The sequence below is a fragment of the Hibiscus syriacus genome, unplaced genomic scaffold, assembly GCF_006381635.1.
Source record: "Hibiscus syriacus cultivar Baekdansim isolate YM2019G1 unplaced genomic scaffold, ASM638163v2 tig00110365_pilon, whole genome shotgun sequence".
NCBI classification, from domain to species: domain Eukaryota; kingdom Viridiplantae; phylum Streptophyta; class Magnoliopsida; order Malvales; family Malvaceae; genus Hibiscus; species Hibiscus syriacus.
Genome location: NW_024062703.1, coordinates 641,857 through 669,514, shown reverse-complemented (window position 1 = coordinate 669,514; position 27,658 = coordinate 641,857). Strand labels below are relative to the sequence as shown.

At 32.9% G+C, this 27,658-nt stretch overlaps 2 protein-coding genes, 1 non-coding gene and 2 pseudogenes across 3 annotated transcripts; 2 read left to right on the top strand and 3 right to left on the bottom strand.

The window, feature by feature from the left end:
• The window catches only part of LOC120121250, a 30,671-nt pseudogene extending 25,449 nt beyond the window's left edge, over positions 1-5,222 (top strand).
• Positions 5,223-5,449: 227 nt separating this feature from the next.
• On the bottom strand, positions 5,450-5,531 carry TRNAS-AGA. The gene has a single exon. It is a non-coding gene; the product is annotated as a tRNA-Ser (tRNA).
• Positions 5,532-6,099: 568 nt separating this feature from the next.
• Positions 6,100-6,461, top strand: LOC120121215. Its single transcript, XM_039140635.1, has one exon. The coding sequence runs from the start codon at positions 6,153-6,155 to the stop codon at positions 6,369-6,371; it is 219 nt and encodes a 72-aa protein (XP_038996566.1). The 5' UTR covers positions 6,100-6,152; the 3' UTR covers positions 6,372-6,461.
• A 299-nt stretch (positions 6,462-6,760) lies between these two features.
• LOC120121213 (probable potassium transporter 13) lies at positions 6,761-11,117 on the bottom strand. The gene is made up of 9 exons (XM_039140634.1): positions 10,944-11,117; positions 10,108-10,339; positions 9,762-10,010; positions 9,470-9,520; positions 9,003-9,263; positions 8,873-8,925; positions 8,593-8,707; positions 8,068-8,322; positions 6,761-7,981 (listed from the first exon to the last, which is right to left on the bottom strand). The coding sequence occupies exons 1-9, from the start codon at positions 10,983-10,985 to the stop codon at positions 7,014-7,016; spliced, it is 2,226 nt and encodes a 741-aa protein (XP_038996565.1). The 5' UTR covers positions 10,986-11,117; the 3' UTR covers positions 6,761-7,013.
• A 13,381-nt stretch (positions 11,118-24,498) lies between these two features.
• Positions 24,499-25,954, bottom strand: LOC120121214 (annotated as a pseudogene).
• Positions 25,955-27,658: the final 1,704 nt, after the last annotated feature.

Sequence of the window (27,658 nt, the reverse complement as noted above, 5' to 3'; positions counted from 1 at the left end):
TTTTTAATCATCTTGACCCCTACATTTATTTTAGGTAAAAAGACATCTATTTGCAAATTCTTTGGATTATTTGTTTGAATAGGTCAATTGCATACAACGATTTCTCAGGACGCATTCCAAAGGAGCTTGGAAATCTTAAGGAGCTACGTATGCTGTAAGAATTGGAAAATAAAAGATGTCACCATGATCATCTTTAGTAATTCATTTTACGAAGATCATTTTTCGAAATATGTTTTCAATGAAATAAATAATCATAGTTTCAATTGGACATTTCTAGTTTTACCTTGTCACTTGGTCTTTTATGAAATAAAAACTGGTTTTTTCTATGTATATTCAAAGATCAATGTCATGCAGGTCTTTGGGTAATAATAATTTCTCTGGAACACTACCTCCAGAACTTGGTAATTTAACCAAACATGAAGATCTGTAAGTTCCAACTCATCTTTAGTTGATTGTACATGATTGTGCTTACAAGTTTACCTTGGAATCATAGCACAACAATTGGTTCACGAATTTGGCAGATACATCCATAGGTGCAAATTGGGTGGTGACATTCCCTCAACATTTGCTAATCTTATCCAACTGCGAACCGTGTAAGAAAGACCCTTTCTTATGCTTATTGCCTTTTCTCTCTCTTGGTAGGGATGGACCGAGGGGGCTGACGGGGCGGTTGTAAAATTTCAAATTCTGATATAATTTGAGGGTTTTTTTAATATTTTCTACTAATAATTTGTTTTTGCCCTTCAAAATTTCGTAAGTTCATTCATAACATAAATTCTTACATCTGTCACTAGATCGTACCAATGGCTTAATAACATAGGCCCTCTTGAATTTCTGGTGGGTATCTAACAATGGTTTCTCAGCAAAATTCCAGACTTTGTTGGCAATAACTGGACAAAGCTTATAGAATTGTAATCCATCAAAACATCTTGGTTGTGATCTTCATTATAAGTTCTCTCAGAATCAGGCATCAAGAATGACAGATTTGGCTGGATTTTTAATCAGTTTTGATTAGTCTGTGGAATGTTTATACAGGAATCTCCAAGGGAACTCTTTTGAAGGACCAATTCCGTCCAGTTTTGCCAATTTAACCTCACTGGCTAATTTGTAAGTAGAGATGTCTTGTTTTTCTGCAAATTCATATGTGATACATGTACGTAAATATGTAGTTTTTTGTAGGAAAATTGACGGTATACATAATGGGAGTTCTTTTGGTTTCTTAAGAAATCTAAAAAACCTGCATGACTTGTGAGTTGCACATACTCTATACCTCTTGTATTCATCTGTATTTTTTTATCTAAATTTATGGATTAGCTGATTTATTTTCCCTTTCTTTTTATCTTCCTATAGGGATTTGAGTTTCAACAATTTAACATGCACAATTCCAAGTGATAAGTTTACGATGGATTCTGTCAAATACTCGTAAGCTACCGAGAAGAAAACCATTCCATTCCATAGTTGAAAATATCAGAGCTTAAGTCGGTTTCATCTTTAGAATTTTGGGGTTGGCCTCATGTCTCTCTTGCTATTGAATTTGGCTAGGACGCTAGGTTTGTTGGAAATAATAGTCTCACAGGTGCCATTCCCAACCAACCAACTACTCTTCATACCATGTAAGTTATTCTTTCAACCCACTATGTTTTGATGCGTGCAAAAATTTGTTCCCCAATCATTTATAGCACACATATGCTTAAGTTATTCTTTCAACCCACTATGTTTTGATGCGTGCAAAAATTTGTTCCCCAATCATTTATAGCACACATATGCTTGCATGAAGTAATGGATGAGAGCAGGACGATCACCCCATGAAATTTTTATATATTTTAGATATTTTCTTTGTATATTTTATTAATAATATGTAAAAGCATTCAAGTCCTCCTGTTTCTGGTAATATAGTCATACTCCATACTCGCTTTCTGCTAATATACTTTTCTGTGCAGATATTTATCATACAATTTACTGTCAGGAGACTTGCCTTCTTGGGCAGACAAGATCCCACAACTGTACGTAAATCACGGTCCCTACTTTACTTGCTTTTGCTTTCTAACTTAAGTCAATTCGAAGCTTATGCCATTTTTGGTGCTCAAATTGAGCTTACAACATGTACCTTGTTTGTTAAACAGTTGATAGTTAGTTAGCAATTGGCTGGCAATCAATGTGCATACATACATGTACCTTGCAAGTTAATTGATACAAATAAGACATTGTTTCATGGCATTTTACGTATGAACTTGGTCGGCAACAACTTCACACTTAACAACTCAAACATAAGGTGAGTTCTTGTCCCAAAGCCTTCTGATTTTTCGCTCATCTATACATTTTTTCTGAATGAGTTATAACTGTATAACCTTCTAGATGGAATACTTGTACGTCTAGGAAACCACACATGCTTTTGAAATTCCTAATCCATAAATTATTTTGAAATTCCTCAGGCTTTTACCAGGATCAGAATGTCTTGGAAGACACTCACTATGCAATAGGAATTCTTCACGATGTACAAGATAAAACTTTGGAACCAGTATCTGTTGTCGGATTTAATCATTTCTAGTCCTTAATACTTCCCTAACATATTTCAATGTTGGTATTGCAAGATGCAAAGTTCTCAATCAAATGTGGCGAACAACAGATGGTTCTAATGGGATATTATTCGAAGCTGATAACAAATTTCTCTGTGCAGCAACATATGAAGTAACCAGAACACGGAAATGGGAAGTTAGCAATATAGGCGAGTTTGCGGAACGAGAGAATCGGAATCGGACTTCAAGGCTATTCCCTGGATCAATCAGATACTATGGCCTAGGCTTTGACAATGGAGACTACACTATAAACTTGTCTTTTGCAGAAATAGGTTTACCGAACGGAGCCTCTCAGACCCGGAGCATAGCAAGGCGTGTTTTTGATGTTTATATTCAGGTAATATGTCGAAAAGTAATCAAACATGTTCTGAACGTGTTCATTTTTATTTTTTCTCATATGCCAGTGTGTCGAACGCCTGTTCGGGGAGTGTTCTAGCATGTATGTGCTTCATATTATGATATCATACAGTTTATTCCCCTTGTCTCGGTGTTCTATGATAAAAATTATGTTCACTTAATTCTACATTAGAAATTTTGTTGCTATAGTATCTCATCAACGCTTCATCAGAGAACCCGGCGATTGAGGGATTTCGATATATCGAAGGAGGCAGGTATTGCTGAGAAACCAATAACTAAGAGCTTGACAGCTAAAGTAACGGGGAACCATCTTGAAATTCACGTACTTTGGGCTGTTAACGGGACTTCTACCATACAAGAAGAGGGTATTTACGGTCCATCCATTTCGGCTATTAGTGTTGTTCCAAGTAAGATAACACTCGCAAAACTTTATGCAACATACACTTCGTTGCTTATTTTTTGTGTTCTGTTTCTAATACATCTATTTTCTTTCTCAGACGCATGGACCGTCGGTGAGATACCGTCTAAAGAGAAGAAATGGACAGTATTGGTTGCTGTTATTACAGTTTCTGTTGTGGTCTTGGCTTTGATACATATATGTACTATTATTTACATAAAGAGCAAAGGGGATGATGAGGTGAGGGAAGGTGAGCATCAGATTTGAGTTAATATATATTATATAGTCGCATTAGTAATCGTATATCAGAAAAAGGTGCAGCTTCAGATCTCTGTTTAGTATCAATGGAGTTTTCAAAATAAAATCTGATCATGGTAACCGATAATATAACATGAGAAGTCTTTTTCATTTCATTGCTCCAACTTGCAGCCTACTAATTGCCTTACTTGACTCTGTAATGCCTCTTGATATTGGCACCAGACCGAACACATTTAGTTATTCTGAGTTAAAAGCTGCCACAGAAGACTTAGTCCTTCGAACAAATTAGGAGGAGGTTTTGGAGCTGTCTACAGGGTATATAATATGTTCTACAGTTTTTGGGGTGCAAAAATTATAATGATTGCCTGAACAAAAATTATAAGTTAGATTACCTTATAGGGTACATTTTCAGATGGGAGGGTGATAGCCGTGAAACAACTTGCAATCTCATCTAGGCAAGGAAAGAGTCAATTTACTGCTGAGGTATTCACAATATCAGCAGTGCAGCATCGAAATCTTGTCAAACTGCACGGATACTGCATCAAAGGGAAACGACATCTGCTCATTTATGAGTATCTCGAAAGCAAAAGCCTCGATCAAACACTCTTTGGTACGATCACATGATTAACATGGAAAATGTGGCGAAGAGCTGTTGATTTTTTTTCCATTGTTGATTACTCATTACTGAACAAATTGATAAGTTTTCTGATGCTATATTGTAGGACATAGTAACCTGCATCTTGATTGGCCAACACGCTTCAACATCTGCTTAGAAACTGCAAGAGGATTAGCTTATCTTCATTAGGAGTCTAGGCCAAGGATTGTACACAGAGATATTAAGGCAAGTAATATTCTACTTGATACAGACTTGTGCCCCAAAATATCTGATTTCGGATTAGCAAAGCTATATGATGACTCAAAAACGCACATGAGCACTCGGGTTGCTGGAACTATGTAAGCCGCTTTAGATATTTCCTAATAAAGAGTTCATGAAACGTGTAAACCAAGTAACGGAATATAGTGATTTTATGGATGAACACTCACCAAATGTGATTTAATTGATGTTCAAGTGGCTACTTGGCACCGGAGTACGCATTGCACGGACATCTCACCGAGAAAGCTGATGTTTTTAGTTTCGTTATTGTTGCTGTGGAGATTCTAAGTGGTAGACCAAACTCTGATAACAGCTTGGAGGATCATAAAATATATCTTCTTGAATGGGTAATATATTAGGCAATCCATTTTTTCATTGCCTTGAAAAGAAGATATAAATTCATCTAGATTCTCTACGATATTTCCAGGCATGGACTCTACGTGAAAAGAATTGAAGTCTAGATCTGGTTGATCCGGATTTAGCCCAGTTCGATGAAAACGAAGCTCTCCGAGTGGCCATGGTGGCACTTTTGTGCACTCAGGGATCGCCGTCGATGTGGCCACCCATGTCTCATGTAGTGTCTATGCTTGCCGGAGATATTGAAGTGAGCAATGTTGTAACTAGACCAAGTTACCTTACTGACTGGAGTTTTAAAGATTTAACCGGAGGGATTGTCTCCGAAGATGTCGCGGGCCAAGAGGCAACACCAATTCTATTTCCAGTAAGTAGTGATTTCAGTAGCATTACTGAGGGAAGGTGAGAGGTTATGTCTTTCTGTAGTTGAAAGAAGATCACTGTCATACAAACATGATAAGAACATTTGGAAAAACGTGATATAATCAGCCATAAAGACAATGGTTGCAAATTCATTGCAGATGCTGTTATGATCACTCAACATTATCGTCATACTCAAATCATGTTTTTGAAGCAATAAGATGGCGTCAACTTTATTTAAAAATTGTCTTTAAAAAACAAAAACAAGCGAAACGTGAACGGTAGGATTCGAACCTGCGCGGGCAGAGCCCACATGATTTCTAGTCATGCCCGATAACCACTCCGGCACGTGCACTTCTTGATTCCCAATTTCTCATTTAACTTAAATATTGTGTTAATATGTATTTCATTTTTGACAATACTAGTAATATCGTGGGTCGAGTTGATTTTTTTGTCGATATGAGTATTATATATTTCTGCTCATTATCCGGCTCAAAATTTGAATTAATTTTTATGATAAACTTATACATAACTTGATCTTGATCTAACATAAATATATATATATATATATATATATTTTATTTGATGTATTAGCTACTTAATTAAATATATATATAAAAAAATTTAAATATATAAGAAATAATTATATTATTATCTCATAGTCAATATTTTTTATTCTAAATTCGATTTAATCCAAATGCGACTTTGAAAAAACATGAATCCTATTTTATAAAAAAAAATCGACAGTATAAAATCAAGTCCGAAATCCATCAGATAAAAAAAATAGCAGTTGCAGGCTTGAACGTTGACCGTTGGCACTTAAAAAGGTCTCTACCCTACCCTGTAGCTGGACAGAACAAGAAACGTCTCCATTATTTAAGAATCCAAAACCCTCTTTATAAATAAGATACTGTCCCCCCGAATCCTCTTCCAGACAAAACGAACAACAGAAAATTCGGGATGAGCTGAAGCCACTATGGGTATGGTTATAGTCATCTGTCTTCCACTAATTTTCTTCTGCATATTACTTGGTGCCGGATGTTTTTTCTTTGGAAGAGCTAAAGGCCGACAAGATTTCCGGGCCAATCCTCAGGTTTACGGCGTTCCAGCTCCGCCACCCGGAGCAGCAGCAACCACCGCTTTCCCACCATCTCCTCCACACGCCAAGGCGCCTGACAATTTATCCAGTGCTTGATAGCGTCGTCTCAGATTTGAAGCTACACCCAAGGTCCAAGATTTTTCATATCTGGCTTCTTTAGAGAATTGTTTCTTCTTTTTGCATTATATATATATACCGTTTGATTTGAATTTTCTTTGTTTTCCGTAGTTTAATCCAGTAAAGCCTGCAAAAACTTTTAGGCTAAACTAATTATTTGGTTATCTGCCTATTACTTGGTTTCTATTCTAGTCATATAACTATTATTTTTTAAAATCAATAAGAACTGAATAAAGTTAGATATAATTTTTTAAAAGTTAATAGTTGGATGATCAAAACGAAAAATAAATAACAAGTGGGTGACCAAATAGGTAGTTTTCCAAACTTTTATTAAACGAATTGAAAGATATTACAGAAATATGGGCCGATTCTTGTTCTAACTCTAACGAAGAACGAGAGAGAATTATGTTTGCGTATTCACTCCTAAGAGCTTAGATCTGTAAAAAAAACGCCAAACCAGAGTAAAACTGTATGTTAAACCCTAAAATTACATGCCCTAATTACAAAACAGTGTTAAAACTCAGGCAGTTAGTTTGATTATTTGCAGCTTGCAGACTCTTCCTAGCACCAGCAGATCCTTACCATCATCGCAATGTAGCCTGTTTAAGATCATGTCGAGATCTATACACGATAAACCATTCCGACTTCGATCAGAGAGGTGTGTGGAATCCCAAGGGCCGTGGCCGGGTGCCTACTGTTTTGTCTCAAGAACCTGTAAACGAAGTTTATGGCAAACTTCTTCAAATATGAAGATGTATCGCATGCCAAAACACAGGTGCTTCCCATCATATATGCCAGTCCGGATTCCCTTGCCTCTTTCAGATCTTCTAATTCCTTGTTACATCCCACACCACGAAATCTCACCATTTTCTTGCTCGATCCCGTATTAACTCCACTCTCGAGAGTCGAAGCAGTAACACCCTCGTGTGGGATTGATTCCTGTTGATTTACAGGTTCCCACCATGCTTCGCTATCATTGTTGCCACGCTGTAAAAACTCTGATATGGTTTCGATCAGAAGATCCTCAAAATCATGACTGTCCTTCCTTTGATCCTTGTAACCGTATCTAACTACACATTGAAAGAGACGGTACTCGGGTGGGCCAATGCGACTGATAACAAAGCGCTGATTGGCAGGAACTTTTGGAACTGTAAGAGATTGCACCGTAACAAATATAAGGATACGATGAAAGGCAGGAAAGTTGGTGACAAAATGGGAAAACATTGGAGGGGCGCCTGTGGTCACGTTTGAATAGATTAAACCTAATCCAGGAACACGATTTATCCCAAGGTTTGGGCCCATGCTTAGAAGCATGTCCAAGCTGACCTTGTTGTTCGACTCGTATGCCTGTTTCTTCATAGTACCATAGTGCCATATGCACATCGTAGACAGTAGTATTAGCGAGAAAATCAGAGGAAGCCAACCCCCCTTATGAACTTTTCCCAGGCATGCGGAGAAGTAAAGCAATTCCACAGATCCGAAAACGATGACAAATGCTAAAGCTCTAAAAATATTCCTCTTCCACACCATGACAATAACCAGAAACATCAAGCAGGTGGTAACCAACATTACAGTGATAACCGCAAGACCTAAAACACGAACAGAAACAAGTTAAAATCGAAAGTAAGTTGCAGGGAGACAAAAGATATAAGAGATAGAGCACCCAAAACTGTACCATATGCATTGCCTATCATGTCCGTGTCCCTATACCCAACCACAACAGCAAGGCATAAAACCATCAGGATCCAATTCACCTCGGGTATGTAGATCTGCCCGTGTATGTGGTTTGATGTGTGCACCACCTTGACACGCGGGAAGCACTTCAAAGCCCTACACTGGCTGATTATTGAGAAAGTGGCGGAAATAATTGCTTGACTACCAACCATTGTTGCAAGTGTTGCAATGATAAAAACCGGCCAGAATACAACCTCTACAAAAAAAATTATTGTGTTATTTGATTGGAGCACCGAGCACATATCTAAAAATTTAAGCAGTCCAGACATCTTATTTTTTCCGCGCAGTAGTAGACCAGCCTAAACAGAAAGCTGTTAAACTCATCCAGCCTTTCATATCATAGAACTTTAAAATTTGATCTCTAATCTATATGGTTTACATGTAACTTTTGACAAAACACAGTAGTTATCAAATTTACATGGACACTCTCAAATTAAATATTACAAGACTTGTTCGTTGGATTTACCGGGGATTGCTTTATAGAAGCTTCTCTGAAGGTCCTCTTTGTTCTTGGAGAGATAAGCAGCCTCACCCATATATGCCACAATTAAGCAAGGGTATACGACAACAGTAAATGCAAGCTGTTCACCAGAAACATATGTAAATATAAATAAAGAAATAAGATCATAAATGTCATGCTTTGAACATTCACAAAGACTTCTATAACGCTTGAGGCAAGCAAAATAGATAGGATATTTCTAATTCTTTTCCAAATTATTCAAATCCAAGCACAGATAAGAACTTACCCGGATTGAAAGTTTGGAAAAATGACCAAGATCTGCAAACATGGCCTCGGCGCCTGATAATTGCAAGAAGGAAAATCATCATTCTAATTACCTTAATTGGAAGAGGCTGCAAAAGAGGTAACTGGCGAACCTGTAATGCAAAGAACAACACCTCCAAGAGAACTCCATCCATCTTTTCCAGCCTTTTTGAAAAAATTATATACATAATATGGTGACAGAGCACGTACTACACGTGGGTTCCAGTATATTGTGTTGTAAACTCCAACAGTACTAATGCAAAAGAGCCATGCTAACAAAATAGGAGCAAAAAGAAATCCAACGCTACGAGTGCCAAAATGCTGAAGTGCAAACAGCCCCACCAAAATTACACAAGCAACAAACACAGTATAATCTGCATCAGAAATCACAGGTTATACTAGCTCCATTCAAAAGGGAGTTATAGAAACCCCTGTCCAAATGCAATTTCCAAATAGCAACTGGAAAAATGCCGGTGGGCTTATCTTGTAGATATATGTAATTAGGAAGTAAGTGACTCTTGATCAATGGTAAAGGGATCCTACACCTTAAAGGAAGATAGAAAACGCTAATTTGACTTACTCCCGTGAAGACTAGGAGCCTTAACTTTGACACCATTAACTGCAGAAAGAACTGAAAAAGAAATACACCTCATTAGTAAAAAATCATAAAGGGGTAAAAAATTACTGACAAGTAAATAAATGCAACTTTTATTAATAGTAAATCAATCAGCATGTAACAACCCATATTAAATTCCATACAGTTCATTTGCAAAGCAACATCACATGCTCCGTAAAATATCTAACTTCCAGATTCATACATGTGAAAATAATAAAGGAATTGTAGTTCTAAGTCATTCAGAGAGATATAATACCCGACATTGATGGGGTTAGGATGCCGTCACCAATAACCATGCTAGTCCCCAAGAGCACAAGTAGAAGCAGCACAATCCGAGAACTATGATACTTATGAAAGAACTCTTTTAAAATAGAACTAGCTACAGTCTCCTTCCTGTGTGGCCCATAGTCATATGCAGATATATCATCATCAGGTGCATCGGACGGACTCAAAAGACCCAACTTTGCACGCCGACAAAGCAATGAATATAAAGCAAAGGTTCCACCTGCAGGAACGAGGCCTCCTTTAGGAAATCATTACAAAGTGCAGATAATGTTTTCTCAATAAATCAGGAAATAAAATATGCAGGTCTTCGAAAGCACCTTCACCATTATCATCTGCCCCTAACACAAATATAATGTACTTGCATAGAGGGATTAGAGTCAAAGTCCAGAAAACCAAAGACAGTAACCCAAGGATTTCATCATCTTCCTCATGAAGTCTTAGCCTCCCCGAAAACGTGCTTTTGTAAACATAGATTGGTGAACTGCTCAGATCACCATAAACAACACCAAAACTCTGGTAAGCTAGGCATAAAGTAGACTTGTAAAATTTCTGCATGTAAAAAAAAGCACCAAACATATTAGAACTTTCTCATTGATTATCATTTCTTGAACATGATAACATATCCAAAAATGTTATGCCATTATTCTGGTATCTACAATAAATGGAACATTAGTCGGGAAAAAAAGCATGTTAACAAGTTAACTGCAGGAAGCAATATAAAATTTTACTGATTCTGGAACTCCAATTTTTCAAATAAATGTAATACTTAAAACATAGTGTTAAGAGCTATCAAGAAAATAGAACAAACGCTTAAGAAAAACCAAATTGAATAAAAACTGACAGATAAAGAAAAAAAACTATGGTGAATTTTAAATGAAAAATAATTTCAAAACGCAACGTAAACTTAGCTAATTAATCGCATGTAGTTCCATTTCAATAACCTATACAAAAATTTATTTATTATCAACGTAAACGAAACCAGAAATCCTATTCTTTCCTTTCAAATTTTCTCAGCAAACTAACAGAATCCAAAGGTAACAAAGCATTTGAAAACTACAACATCAAAAACCACGATTAAAGAGAAACGCAGAGTCAATAAAAACAACAAAATCTCAACAAAAAAATCGAAAAATTTGAAAGAAAAAGGAAGTACCAGCCGAGACTCCCGGGTCACAGACCCGGCTTCCGGATCCATAAAGTAATGCCTCTCTTTTTAGTTCTTTTTTTTTTTTCCTTTTACTAAGCAAAAACAGTTCCGAAACGGGTATTTAAATCGAAACACAAAAAGAAAAAGATTTAAGAAAAGGGGCCTTTAAGAGATTGAAGGAACAAAGTGTAAATGCGAAGAGAGGCAAAAGAGAACTGTAAAATACTCTGTGTTTCCTTTTTTTCTCCTCAAAAAAACTTTGTTCTAGAGAGAGAGAGAATGAGTTGGATTAGGAGAGAAGCAGATAAAAGTATATATATAATAAATATTTTTTTATTTAGTAGTATAATTTTATAATAACATTTACTTTTAATTTTATAAGAATTAATTTTTAATTTTTGATGAGTCCTTCAGTTCTAAAAAAGATACATTTTAATTCAAAAATATTAAAGTTTTATATTAACTAAGTTCTTCTATTGGCTTAACCATTAGCATAGGTAAATGTCCACTTAAATCCAACTCAAGTGTAGTTATACAATCCTCTTGGAGTTTATTGATATTATTTTTAAAACATGTCATATTTAAACTATATATATTCACATAAACTTATAATTTGATATATGTGTTTTGAATATGCTCCATATTAAATTAATAATTAAGCCGGGTAAAAGGATTTGATTGAACAATATTGATATTTGAAAGACCTAATTGAAACTTATGAAGTAAAAGAACAAATTTTACCTTGAAAACATGTACAGGGACCTATTTGAAATTTGAATGATAGTTTAGGACCTATTCCACCTTTTCTCGGTTACTGATAATAAATATTATGCTTTGATATTTTGTTTTAGTCTCTTGTAGAATAATTTTCATGTGAAGATGAAGATTAAAATGTTGAAAGTGGTCCAGTAATAAATTCAACATGGTTGAAAATGTATTATCAATATTTAATACTGCTTAATGCAATAGTTAATGACTAATTTAATAGACTTCAATGTATAGGGACTAGATAATTAAAAAAATACAATTTAATTGACAAAGTTCAAATTATGCAACATGAAATAAATTGGGAACCCTATTAGTTCTCATTGTTTAATTAAAGCAAACCAGACTTAAGCCTAATAAATTATGGTTGCCTAACATATTTTATTTGTTTTATTTGACAGTTTGGTCCCTTATCGTATATTCAATGAAATTCAATCCTTAAGAATCTTCGATAACTTTAATTTCAATTAAACTAATACAATTAATCAATTATAAATAATTATTTTTAAAAAGCATTAGTTAGAAATTTAAATTATTCAAAAACCCATATATATTTCTATTGGTTTATTGTTAACTTTAAGGGGGAATGGGGAAAATATATGAAAATTATTTTATGTACTTTACGAGAACTCTATATATTTTGTGAGATGTAATAAAAATAAAAAATTTTACAACGTTCGATGAGCACCGTTGAGCACCATTAACTTAATTTATAAAAATTTAAAATTTTAAAGGACTTAACGCATAATTATAAATTAATTAAAAATTTAAAGATGTTTATAAAACATTAATTACATTATTTTCTATATTTTAAAAAAATAAAAAAAAATTATGATTTTTTTAAAAAAAATATATAAATTTCGCTTACGTTTAAATTATATTTTTTTTGAATTTTAATTTTAAAAAATATATATATAAATTATTATTTACTTTTAAATTATAATTTTATTAAATTATAAAATTTTAAAAAAAAATTATAAATTTTTATTGATAAAAAGATTATAGAAAATAATACGATTAATATTTTATTTTCATTAATTTAACTTTAAATTATTAACTAATTTATATTTATATGTCGAGTCATTTAGAATTTTAAATTTTTATAAATTAAATTAATGGTCAACAATGCTCATCTATAGTGGTGTTTAGCAGTGCTCGTCAGACGTGGCATACTCTTCCAATAATAAAAAGAATACAAAACACACGCATTTGTTAATTTTTTTAGACATACAAAATCTAAAATTTCAATGATAATCATTAAGGTTTGGGTCGAGTTTTTGGTTCTTCTAAATTTAATTTGAATTACACTCATTCACCCGTCATTCGATCTACTCTGAATTAAGAGAAGTTTGATTTGAATCTCGTTTCAAATTTTAAGGTGAAAATTTGCATTCGATTCGATATATATATATATATATATATATATATATATATATATATATATTTTTATTAGGTAATAGGGACCTAATATATAAAAAATATAGATAGATGGTATTATAGCAATAATCCTTAAATATATAAAGTCGATTATACTATTATTTTCATATCAGGATGAATCAATTATTTCTCATCTCCATATGTATAATTATTATTTGATACTTCGATACTGAATTTGTTTTCTCCAACACATAACAATAGATTAAAACCGTTTATAATACTTTACCATCGATATATTAAATAATTATTTGTGTATATAACTTTATATTTTTGCTAAAAAAATCATACTTTTAATTTTGTAGGAATAGATGAGAATGTGAGTGACTCTCCACAATCGCAAAATAAGAATATTTCCAAAGGTGAGAGGACATATATAAACACCACAAGTATTGTGATAGATTTTATGCTTAATTTGTCCATTTAATACCAAATGTATTAATCATGGATTAACTTGCGATAATTAATATGAAGAACACTAATTATTCTAATTTCATCTACCAAAAAATTCAATTTGCAACCATCTAAAAAATACAATAAAAATAGTGATAATTGCATTATACGTCCTCAACTAGGACTCTTATTTTAAATTGGTTATTAAAGTTTTGAATATTATAATTTCATCATCAAATTGTGTCTCTAATTTTAAATTAAACCTTAAACTTATAAATATTATTTATATTTTCAAATTATAACCCTCATTCTAGATTAGTCGTCAAGTTTTTTAATCTTTCAATTTAATCTCAAACATCCAAATCTATAGTTAGTTTTAATTATAATTTAACCTAATTCTTTTTTCTAAACATATGATAATAGAGTTTGACCTAAAGATTTTATTAATAATGAACGTAATTAGCATATATCGATAATTTTAAATGATATTAAAATATTCAAAAGTTTAATCTCTATCTCTATAAAAAAAATCTCTATCTGTATATATATTTAGTTATGAAATTGGCTATATCTATATATTTTTATAATTAAATTTATAAAACGATAACAACACATATGGGGAAAAAACAAAATAGTCCTACTTTTTTCGCAGTGGCAACACAAAATTTACGGTGAGGGCCACAAATTGTACTTGTGAAGAAAATAAAAAAATAAGGATCATCCTAACGAATAGTCCAGTCTCAGCACCATCCGCACCTGGTTCACGAAGAGGTTCTTCTGGTAGAGATGAAGGCTCCTTTGTGATGCCGATATTTAGGTCGAATGAGCTGGTAATTGAATATCTTCCCATTGAACTTGAAGGCATCGTGTCATACGAGTTTTGAACTAAGTATTATGTCGCAGGCATCTCCACATTGAGGTCAAAGAAACTTGTAGTTGAATGCTTCTCCCTGGAACTTGAAGGTATCATGTCAAATGGGTATTGAACAGATTGTTGTGTCGAGAGCATCTCCATATTTAGGTAAAAGAAATTGACAGATAAATATCTTCCCCTTGAACTGGAAGCGATGTTACCATACGGATTATTCGTGGAGCCACATCGGTAGAGATCGTAACAAGTTGTTGATGAATGTCTCCCCATTGAACTTGATGGGATGGTACCAAGATGTGAATTTTCTATTAACGAGTTAAAATCATTACACATTATTTGAGTTGGGTTGTCAACTTGATCAACTTGTTGAGCCAGCCCATAGTGGGAACATAATGACATACCACGAATCGCAGACACTCCAATAAATGTGGCATACATTTATGTATCAACGTCTGAATTTTGATTTTGAACATCAATCATCATAGCAACATCGTCATCGTTGGAGAGTTTGAACGTTGTATAAGTTAACGAAAATAGTGCAGTTGGAAATATGTATTGAAGTAAGGGCAGTATTCTAGTATTTCCAACATGAACATTCCTTAAATTTAGTGACCATCTCCTCAAGAGTGATGTTTCTCTTGAAGAATATTCTAACAAAATGATTTGATACGAAGATAACACCAGTTTCATCTTCTCGAATTTCTTCATCATAGTAAACAATAGCTGAAATACGTCACATTTTGAGAGTTTGAAAGATTGGCAGCCCTATATTTGCAAAAACAATGGTTTGAATATACCTAATTAAATAAATAATATACAAAATAAAATATAAACTAATGCTAGAAAATAAAAAAATACAATAATTTAAATAACACAATTTAATATTATTACCGTATCAACAAAATATCTCGAGATATGATCACGTCTTCCATTTTATAACCGTAAAAAATAATAGAAAATAATTAGTACAATAAAATTTGGTCAAATAATTAAATATAAAATAAATATAATATAACAAAAAAATAATTTTACCTTTTAAAAGCTGTAATAAAATCTACTTAGTTTAATAGAAGGAGTTGATAGAAGGAAGAATGTGAAAGTAATTTTGGTGTGATTTGATGTTTCGATTCGAGGGTATTTATAGGGGAGGGGATGGGTGAATAGCTGAGATTTAAGGCTCGGGTAATAATGGAGTGCGCAATAATTCAAGATCCTCATATAGGAACTAACATTATATAAAGGTCCTCATACATGATGTGCTAGAGGGATCAACTAGGACCATCATAACTTAGACTCTGACATTATCTGCCAAGACATCATGCATATGGTCAAAACAAGCTCCCATATAGTTATTGGGGTGTTGATTTTAGCTATACAGTCTCAATATGAGTACAATGTCTAGTGGGATTCATCTTACAAAGAACTACCAAGTTGGTTTAGGGTAATGCACAGACTGAATCTTGAGACAATAATCGACTTCGAAATTTTCCATACATACCAAAATAATCGAGCGCTTCGCGATCGATACCAATTCTATCGACTTTTTTGAACTTACCCTGTAACACCCCCAACCCGTACCCGACCCGGATACGAGTCCGAGGTGTCACATTGACCATTCAAAGCATATACTTTTATAAAAAAAACATAGAAAATTTAAAACTTCTATTCTATAAAGTAATTCTTTTACATAAACATGTTTAAAACCTTAACATACTCCATCAGAGCGTACATATATAATGACTTAGTTACATGCCAACATACTAAATTATATGACAGGACATACTTTACAAAATATTTCTGATATGAACTTTGCACGGAGATATGCTGCTTTACGAATCCGAAGCTTGATCATCTAACTTATCCACACCTACGTGTAGGACACTTACACGCGAAGTCATAGACTTAGTGAGACATGTAAATAAATAAAGTAACTAACAAATACATCAATATCTTATGTAATACACTTTATACTTATATACCTATTGAACTCATCATTAACATGTTTATCCTTACTTATTTCCTTGTCATTAATTCAATTCTATCATATGAGCATATATTGAACATAAACATATAATATAATTTCAAAACACAACAATACATGAATGATTACTATGATTATATCATACATAACCATATAACATCTCATATCACAACTACACTTATGCACTTATTACTATTATTATTATATGATCTTAACTTATCACTTATACATATCACATATCACATATACCATTTCACAGGAAACACACATATCATTATATCAAATTATGTTTCTTTTCAAAGCCCATGCACACTATTGAGAACTTAAGGTATGTGAGTACCTAGAGGTTGTGCACAATGCTGCCACCACAGGTCGTATAAATCCCAGTAGGGGCGCGTAGAATTTGTCCAGTAGGACCACTATGTCCCGAAGGACCACTGTGTCCCGAATGACCACTATGTCCCGAAGGACCACATAGACCCTCGACTCTTGGCATTCCAACTATACCTATAGCTCTCATATTATATAACATGGGCATTATTATTTATCTTTTTACATATTCACGTAGGCACATAGTTCACTTTCACATAGCATATTTCCATGTAATTCACATTCACTTATCACATAGCTTTTCATTTTTACTTGTATTCCTTTTTACATAGTTCATAGCCATGATTCTTATCTCACAACACATTTTTGCATATACATGTTCTCATACAACCCCTTCATTTAATTATAATATCTAATCTATCTTATTATACTAACATGTATTCATATCATTCATTTCACATACATAACATATCATATAACATTCTAATAGAAACACATATGAGTCATATTATTTTCACATATATTTTATCATATATCTCATGATCACATGTCCTATTATCATTAATACATGCATTTACATAGTTCACACATAAATATGCATTCAACAATTAGACATATGCATTTACTCATATACCATACATCTAACACCATATCACTACATGTTTATGCTTTAGTACTCATGTCATAATATCGGAATTAGACTCATCACAAGTCTTAATTCCTTAACATAACATACACTTATTATCATGTACTCACCTGGTCTCAATAAATACTCTTAAGCTCTTGTTTTCTTTGAGTATCTTACTCTACCGACTTATCCGAAATTTGCTTTCGATCGATGTCTACACAATCATATATTTATACTATCAGTATCCTATTGATATACTATAATCTATAATTTCTTATACTGAAAGAAAGATTTATTTCATTTCCTATTGCTGTACATCGGTACATTCTACCATGTATAGATGCATCCCTTAATATGTGCATCGATACACTACCCATGCATCGGTACACAAATCACCTTCGATGTTTTACTCTTAAGGGGGTGCATCGATGCACTAATGGCATTCGATGTTCATTTATTTGAGAGTGCATCGGTACACATTGAATGTGCATTGATGCACACAACCCATAAATTACCTCTTGAGCACGAAAATGTCTTGTTTTGACCCCAAATTCTACTTATTAATCCCTCCTTATACCTTAAAACTTATATATACATATGTAAACCTTCTTATAACACTATAACACTTTACCATCTCTCATAATTCACCATAATTCTTGAATTAAAGAATTTCATCAAATTTTCCATGTGTTCTAAATTCAATTATATCACCTTTAACTTCTTAATTAACCCATTGATAAGTCAAATCCATCCTTAGAACTTCAAAAACCTTTCTATAACAAAAGTTTATTTCTAAACTCTTAATAGAAATTCATTTCTAATTCTTTCCTCTTGGTATTTTAAGCTTATATAAGTTTTCTTTAAGCTTATATAAGCTTTCTTTAAGCTTATATAACACCTAATTATTCCAAATCAACCTATAAATTCCAGAAATTAACCAATTAAATCAACTTACCTTTGGGAGCTGGAGCCACGAGAGGGAGAAGAAGAAAGAAAGAAGATAAGCTTCTGAAGCTTTTTCCTCTTTCACACGTGTTATCTCCCTAAATAAGGGAGATAAAATATCTTCCAAGATAAATTATCATAATACCATTATAATCATCTCATATTTACCCTTTTATCCAATAATAAAATATTCCTATTTAAATCCTTGAACTATCAATTTTCCTAAATTGATCCCTAAATTTCTAAAATTCTTATTTTAGTCACTGACCCGGATTTCGGGATGTTATATACCCACAGTGCATTGATGTTGTTCCACTGGGCGATGGTTGTCTATTTCGATGAGGATTTATTCATATAAGTTGTTATTCCTCCTCACTCTCATCATCATCATCATCAGCAGCAGTAGCAACTATATTTTTTTAATGAGGGACGAATGACGATGTAGTACCTCAATAGAATAAGGACCCTGAAGGTATATGACTAACCATTCCACCGCTCATAGAAAACTGTGAAAACTGCGAAAACATCGACATTGATGAATGTAAAAATTGAGTCGAAGGTGTTTGTGTCTCTGGTGAAGCATCACCCGCCAAATAAACAACATATGAAGACCACGCTAGATCTATAATCATGGGAGTATATCCGTCATGAGGTGTCATAAAACTCTGCGGTGGTGGCATAAGCAACGACTACGGTGCTATCTGAAATAACTGTAGTGCCATCTGAAACAGTTACAGAATATAAATCGGTGTAGACGTGGCTGCTGTGATGGTTTCGGTGCTATAGCTAAGGACGATCCGAAAGTGCCTACTCTCCGTCTACGAGTCAGGAAACGATGATACTGTGATGGTGGATTCTTTTCTCAACGCCGATGAATGCTTCCGCCTCGTACTTCCTCGAAAAGTAGGAACGACTTCCCATTCGTGTTGAACCATTGATAATAGTCACTCGCAATTGAATAATGATCGACATAAATCAACTCTTTATAGGTAATGCTTCCACGTCAATCCTCTCAGATCATTACTCACTCGTTGTGCTTCATCAGCCAGTTGACATCTTTTTTGCCCCTTCTATCGACGTTATGCATATTGTCAAGATTCCTAGGTGCTTCAGGAATAAATTGTACGAAACAAAATTGACAGAGCGCGCGATCAGTATGACGCCACTTGAAAATAGCATAATATATCATAGAGATTGCCACTATCCATATATCTAATGGGACACTCAAGTGAGATGGGATGCAATGCCCCATTTCTTTAATACAATAAGGACCCCATTGAAACTAAAACAAATATATATAATTCTTATTAAAATAATATTCTAATTATATAACGATAATTAAAGGTAAATAATAAAATTTAAATACATACCTTTGTACCAGTCTTTTAATCAATGAGTAGCCAAATTTCTTACAATTCGTCTAGTATACCACGATGATTTTTTCTTATACATGACCACCTATTCAATGTAAAAAAATTTCATTATATACTTAAAAATTAATTATATAAGAACTCAGTATTGCAATTACCTCAACAATAACGAGAAGACTAACGGATTTTTCACGACCATACATATGTGATACCACGCCTAGGACTGCAGAAGAAATGAGACATCCGCCGATAGTATTTTTTTGATAATTAGTTTCCCGACATATTTCTCTATACTGAGATGACAAAACTACAGAGCCCCAACTGAATGAGCCGACAACTCGAAAATCTGCAAGGTGACGCAACCACATACAATGAACTTGGTTGCGAGATTTATAGGGCATTAAGATCCCTCCTATGTGTTGTAATATGCAAGCCCGACAAATATTTTAGCTTGTTCCTCGAAACAGTCTCGTTCAACTATTGAAAATTTGTAGCCAACCATGATAACTATATTCGACCACCGATGAAATTAGGTGGGATACCTCCAAAATACTCATCTCACAAGGAATGCCAATCACCATCTGTCATACTAGAAATAACATCCCCATCTACCGAAAGCCCCAAATATATGGAAACATCCTACATCGTAATAATGCACTCCCCACATGGAAGATGGAATGTGTGTGTATCTGGTCTCCAATTCTCAATCAGTGCAGAAATAAGGTTTGGTTCAAGGTTACAATGTCCTTCATATTTCGCTATGTCACTGAATCCAGCAGCGGCTAAATACGGCCAGACACGACTTGGTATATGGTCATTCACCTAATTAAATAAATAGTATACAAATTAAAATATAAACTAATATTAAAAAATAACTAAATAAAACATTCATAATAAATAAAATAACAGAATTTAAAATTATTACTGTATCGACAAAATGACTCGAGATATGATTTTCATATAAACGTAGCAACCCACCTACCATTTTATATCTACAAAAAGTAATAAAAATTAGTACAATAAAATATAATAAAATAATAAACTATTAAATGATTATAATATAATAAAAAATTAGCTTCTAAAAATGATAATTATATCTTCTTAAAACTTAATAGAATGATAGATAGAAGGAATAAATATAATTTTTTTCGTTTGTGGTGTGAGTGTTGAAAGGGAGGGGATATTAATAGGGAAGACGGAGGCGGATGGACGGTTTGACAGTATTTATGATAGACGGTTGGATTTAAATGAAAGATCTGCGCATTTTGCCAGCTCGGACGGAACCTCGCGAAGGGTGCTTCCTGATCCGCGTCTTTCCACAGTGGCACCAACTCGGACAGAACCCCAAAGACGCATTTCATTATAAGTGCTTTGTCAAAAAAGGTACTAGATCGATAATAATTGGAGAAAGTGTACATGACAGATAATATTTCGTTGTTATAACGATTTTTGGGTAAAAACGAAGAACTTAGACTTATGATTCCATAAGTGAGAAAACATATCACTTTAATATATTAATTGGGTTCTAAAAAATATGCCAGAAAATCTGGATTGCTAACTTTAAAAAAAATAAAAAATCAAAATCAAAGCATGAGATTCAACTGGTAAAAGTTGAGTTCTTCATGTGTGTGTCTATATATCTCTCAAATTAGTCTTATGATTTCTTTTGACAAAACAAATGAATCATGAATTTATTGGACACCAAATCTTCAATTTTTCATGGTTACTACGTAACAATTATATAATGTCAACCAATGAATGACGGTGGGAAACGGCAACTCGTTTTCGCGTGCATTTTTCTGGTTAAATGTAATATTAGTCCTCGTTATTTTGAGAACCCAACTCTTTCAACACAAACCAAATTCTTGTATTCTTCAGAGATGGTCCAATGGACGTAAGGAATGAGGGCAGACGAGGACAATCGTTATTTTAAATATTTTTTTATACTTTTTATTTATTTTTATTATGGATGGATCCACTAAACCCTCTAACAGGTTAAGTGCATTTCATTATTTTAGATGAATTATTAAATTTACTTTAATGCTTTAAGGGAACGAGAAAAAGATAATAAAAATATTATAAACCCATTTCTAGGTATGTGAACAAACCAAACGTTTAGCGAACCTTTCGGCGAGAAGTTTGTGTATTTATTAAATGAAGGAACATGAACAAGATTTTATGTTCGTTTAACACGAACGAATAGCTTGTTCGTTCATTTACGTTTGTGAACGTTCAGTAATATGTTCATTTATGGTTGTTTGTTTATGTTTGTTAGTTTATGTTTATTCGTTTATATTCAGCTCGATCTCTAGTCTCATTTGAAATATTAAGACTTAATAAATTTTATCCTTAAATTCATTAATATTTTAAAAAACAATTTATTTTAAATCAAAATAAAAAATATTCGAATCAATTAATGAAAATATAAATCCTAAAAATTTTTAAAAAGAAAAAACTCTTTTCAAATATAAACTCAATCAATTTTATTTCATTTACGTTTGTTTGTTTATGTTCATTTATCATTTTAACGAATGAACACGAATAAAAAAAATTCGTTTAATTGTTTATGTCTGTTCGGTTAAAATTAAATGAACGAACATAAGTATACCCTTATTCATATTCGTTTATAAACCTGTTCATATTTATTAGGAAAAATAGTGCTAAAATCCATTTTTAATTTTTTTAGATCCACCAATAATTTTTATCCCCATAAATTGTAAAAGTCCACCCAACGTAAAATCATGTGTCAATATCACTGTGTCTCCTCTTGCATGGTCAAAGGTCATTAAAGCAAATATATTAGTTGTAATTGACAGGACACAAGTATTTCGACACTTGAACTAATCTCGTGAAACAATCAATTCTTAAAGTCTAAACATGTGTCATCTTGTAGCTTAATTTGATTTTCTTCGATGTCGCTATCACGTATTCTATTATACCTGATATGAGCACTGGCGAAGCCAAAAGGTCATTTGTAATGGTTAATCAACCAAACCAAACCAAACCCATTTCTTTTTTACTTGGTTTGAAAAAATATATGATTTATTCCTTTAATTAAATCTATATTATTCTATGATTATGTGTATTTTATAATTTATTTTTTGTAAAATTCAAACCACCTGTGCAATATTCTTTATCACGACATCTTATACTTGTTAAACTTTTTTTTTTAATTTTAATATTGGATAAGTCATTTTCTTCCTAAATATAATATGTTAATAATTAAAGGTAAAATTTGTACTTTAAGTTGTTAAGAAAGTTACCTAAGTGGTGAATTTAAGATTTTCTTTCTCAAAAAGTGAACAAATAATAGTCAACAAAGATGATGCTGTTCAGCTGTTCTCCAAGATTTCATCTACCACTCTTGTTTGTAGATCTCGATTGCTTTCATAGATGAAAAGAAAAAAAAAAACAAATATAATGATCAAAATATTTAAGTTAAGGGTAAGTTACACGTTTCTACCTAAACTATTAGTTTTAGTTCGTTTTATACTAAACTTTTATTTTTATTAAAACATACTAATTTTTTTTTCATTTTAATACTCCGCCATTAAAATATTTAATTTTTGTTTCATAGTACTTCATTCAAAATTTAACATTAAGTTTTGAAAAAAATAATTTTTGTTTCATTTTAAATACTAAAAAAGACCAAAACTAACAGTTCAAGTATTAAACACATTAAGTTTTGTTAACGGCCGATGTATTAAATGAAATAAAAACTAAACGTTATATATGATTTTGAAAAATTAAAAGTTTAGGTATTAAAATCAGTTGCATACGGAACCGACCTAATTTGTAGCTATTGAATGGGTAATTAAATAGAACCTTATTGTTTTTCAATTCGTTTTCGTTAACAAGTATTTTTCTCATATAAATTTACTAATCGAAATAAATTTTTTTGAGAGTTCTTCAATGAATTTTTAAATATTTTACAAACTAGATCAGCAATAAAATAAAATTAACCTTTGAAAAAGATTTTAAATTGAATTAATGATGACTAAGAGAAATCATATATTTTTTTAAAGAATTTAAAAAATGAAAAAGCCCCAAAAATGAGTTGCTCAATTAAAAAATAAGGAGCAATAGTGAGTTTAATATCATTCATGTAAATCAATAGATCATAATGTAATAACAAAATAAATTTTCATAATAGGTTCATGAATTTATAATGTAATATATTATTTTGTTGAATTAAGAAAAACAATATATTGATTGCACTTTATTGATGCCGTGTTAGCTAATGTCATATTTATATTTCTTATGGGATAATTTTTTTCCATCACCAACTTTTTTTCATAATAAGAAAGAAAATCAGTTTTTTTAGGGTAAAGTACACAAATGGTCTTCTGATATTTTGTTGAGTCTTTTAACTATTAAATGTTACAAAATGATCCATGGAATATAGGGAGTTGATTTGTTGAGTCCCTCGACTATTCAAAGTTACAAAATGGTCACTAGACTATTCATTGTGTTCCAAACTCGTCCTTTTCCGTTGAAAAATTAACGGTCGTATGAGCTGGACGTTAACATGTTCACTGAGATATGATAGTCATTTGAGATTATGATATCAGATTTTATCATATCTCAATTAGGAGGTTAGCATACAGCTCAGACTACTGTCAAAATTTAACAAAATATGACGAGTTTAGTACATAATGAATAGTCGAGTGACCATTTTGTAACTTTTAATAGTCGAGGGATTCAACAAAGCAACTCCTTATAGTCGGGAGACCATTTTGTAATATGTAATAGCCAAGGGACTCAATAAATCATTATACTATAGTCAGGGGACCATTTGTGTACTTTATCCATTCTTTTGAAGACTGGTAGAATTGAAGTTATTTTTAGCAGGCGATATTTTCTATGCAGTTTAAGGTGCCTGCAAAACGAGTGTCTTCTAACAAAAGTTGCAGCTTTGGCTTTGATCATATCCTTATTATTGATTGCTGGAAAAGGAGATGAGGGTGACCCAGAAGTTGTGAAGATGGCTCCATTCACGAGTAAGTCTCCTTCAGATCTCCATATCCAATTCTTCCATTCTGATTCAGTAGCATAGTTTCTATTGGTTATCTGAAAAATACAAAAATGGTCACTTTGTGTTTATTGTAGTTAGAGAATTAATGAAATTTTGATCAATTTACCTACCTCTTTAGCATTGGGGTCATCCGGACAATGAACCTATTGCCTTGGCTGATAATGGTAGGATGAGAGCTACCACCAATGGCATACATTTTCCAATGGGTGTAGTCATTGTTGACGACATGGAAGAATCCCCATCGACATTTGGGCATTCACTGTATCAATTCCTTGCCAAAATGGTTGAATGCAAGTGTGACTTGCATGTATTGATCTCACTTGCACCCAACAACATCACCTGAAAGAAAATCCGAGAATATTAATGGTGTACAAAATATGTATAGCTCGAGTGTTTCAAGATGAATTTACGTCGTTATTATGGGTGAAAGGGCAGTTAGAGATGGTGATGGCAGTGGACCCCTAGATTGCATCGATGAGTCCATCTTGACATTCGGACATGGAAATATGATCGAGCCAGATGTTTGATGATCGAAAGATGGAAACCCCATCGCCGTCACCGACCGTTCGGTAATCGTAGTGATCCTCGGAGTCCCTTACCAGGCCACCGGGACTTAGAACGATGCGGTGAATATGAACGTTGTGGATGATGACGTTGTGCACAAATTGAAGTGTAATGCCACATCCGTGAGCTATATGAACATTTGCACCACGACCATCGATTGTCTTGTCACTCTGAACTATCAGCTCCACCGACAATTTGATGTGCATATCACGAGCGAAAACGATTCTTCTGGATCACAGCATAGCGTAAAGTCCCTGTCTGGGATTCACAACATCATCATCGGAATTATCCGTCACCAGTTCTTCTTGCATCGCCAACACCTATCGATCGGATTGGTTGCCAAGCATGGGCCCTTGTGCTTCTTGTGTTCACCCCTCAGGCATCTTCTTGTGTTGTTTGCGATAACATTCTCGAATTTTATGATCCGATTGGCCCCCGTTTTGTTTCGAATCCTGCGACAATTTGCCCAAGATATTATATAATGTCTCTATTTAACATAAAAGTAGGATAATATTTACTTGTTAACTTTATAATTGAGGTGATTGGTGATGTTTTCTGGACTCGGTTCATATGCCTCCATGGCGAGCTTCCTTTTCGCGTTGCTTCCAAAAGTCATCAAATTCAGCGATATTTGGCCATAGACTTGGGATTAGTATGACAAAAGAAAATAAGAACACAAGCCTCAGCTTAGTTACTTCCATTATTATTGTTTTTCTGGAATAATTGGTTCGATCAGCCAGGTGATATGATAGGCACTAGATTTTAAGATGTGGACACAATGACCTTAAAATCTAGGCTACCAGCTTTGCTTGACTAAAGCCTTGGGTAATTTGATGAACTATGAGGCTTCTAATTGCCTAAAGTATTTAGTTTATCTTCTATCAAGGGTCGATATGGATTGTGCCTAAAATTCAATAATCTATCAATAGATTATGCAATTATTAACAAAAGTCAATTTTTAAACGCTTCAAAACCCCATCATTGTTTTAAACTTATTAAGAAACAATTGGACAAGGTTCAAAGTTTTTACACTCAATTACAACTATATTTCTTATCTCGATTATGACTTCCTTTTTTCAAAATATTTTTCCTTCAAAAGGCAAGCCGATTATTATCGACTTACCCGTTATATATATATATATATATATATATATATATATATATATATATATAATGGTCACTATTCCAATAAGATTTTATTATTTAAATTATTTGCCCCATTTGTCGCTCTAAATGGAAAGACATCCTAAGAATGCTACTGATTTAGACTTCTATTTTTATATTGCTCAATCGAAATTAGATTTAGACTTCTATTTCTATACGTCAGTAGAGTAAGGAATCTTCACTGTTGTCATTTTTTCCAATGTTGATAGAATAAATAATCTTCATAAATTTAATTTAAGTATGGTAAAATATCATTAAATTTATCAATTTTATAATATATTTTGATAAATTTAATTTTATTATTTTATAATAATTAAATATCAAAATGGAATGATTGAGCATGTTCAGGGACTTTGGATGTAATTTATCCTAAAAATATAAATCCTCAAGAAAGAGAAGAATGAAATAGAAGGGGAAGTTCTGCTGTGCGGATGTTAAAAAGGCTAAAAATGGTGTGATCGGTTAAAATTTTGACTGGTAATGTTATATCATTTAACTGTAAATATTATCAAGTACAATAACATATTAGGTAACGCTTATATAATGTAATAGGTAACGCTTATATAATAAAATAAGCATTTAACCAGAAATATTATCAAGTACAATAACATATTAGGTAGCTCTTATATAATGTAATAGATAGCGCTTATATTGACTTATTTTCGAAGTAAACCAGTATATTTATACCGGTAACATTACAAATTTACCTATTACATTATTATTATTGGTTTCGATGTTTTTTAGATCGATATAATTTTAAATGTATCGACACTTTATGCTTGTACCTGGTTGGGCATTCATATTTCATTCTGGAAAAAAATATCGACACAAACTAACAAAGTGTCGATACATTATTTAGACCTATTCTCTCATAAAACCGGTATATTTATACCGGTTACATTGAAAATTTACATATTACATTATACTTATGGGTTTCGATGTTTCCGGATCGATACTTTTTATAAATGTATCGACACTTTATGGTTGCACCCTTTTTGGCATTCATTCTGGACCAAAAGTATCGACATAAATTTAGCAAGTGTCAATACTTTATGCTGAACTATTTTATCATAAAATCGGTATATTTATATCGGTTACATTGTAAATTTACCTAATACATTATAATTATCGATTTCGATATTTTTAGGATCGATACTTTTAATAAATGTATCGACATTTTATGCGTGCACCTCGTTTGTGCATTCATCCTGGACAATAAGTATCGACACAAATTCCACAAG

What these genes read in the sequence shown, in the direction of transcription:
- LOC120121215 (XM_039140635.1), top strand. Translation starts at nt 6,153, where the DNA reads ATGGGTATGGTTATAGTCATCTGTCTTCCACTAATTTTCTTCTGCATA.
- LOC120121213 (XM_039140634.1), bottom strand. Translation starts at nt 10,985, where the DNA reads ATGGATCCGGAAGCCGGGTCTGTGACCCGGGAGTCTCGGCTG. An exon ending in GGCAGATGATAATGGTGAAG is followed by an intron (nt 10,011 to 10,107) that starts GTGCTTTCGAAG and finishes TCGTTCCTGCAG; the next exon opens with GTGGAACCTTTGCTTTATAT. An exon ending in TTTCCAAACTTTCAATCCGG is followed by an intron (nt 8,708 to 8,872) that starts GTAAGTTCTTAT and finishes TCTGGTGAACAG; the next exon opens with CTTGCATTTACTGTTGTCGT.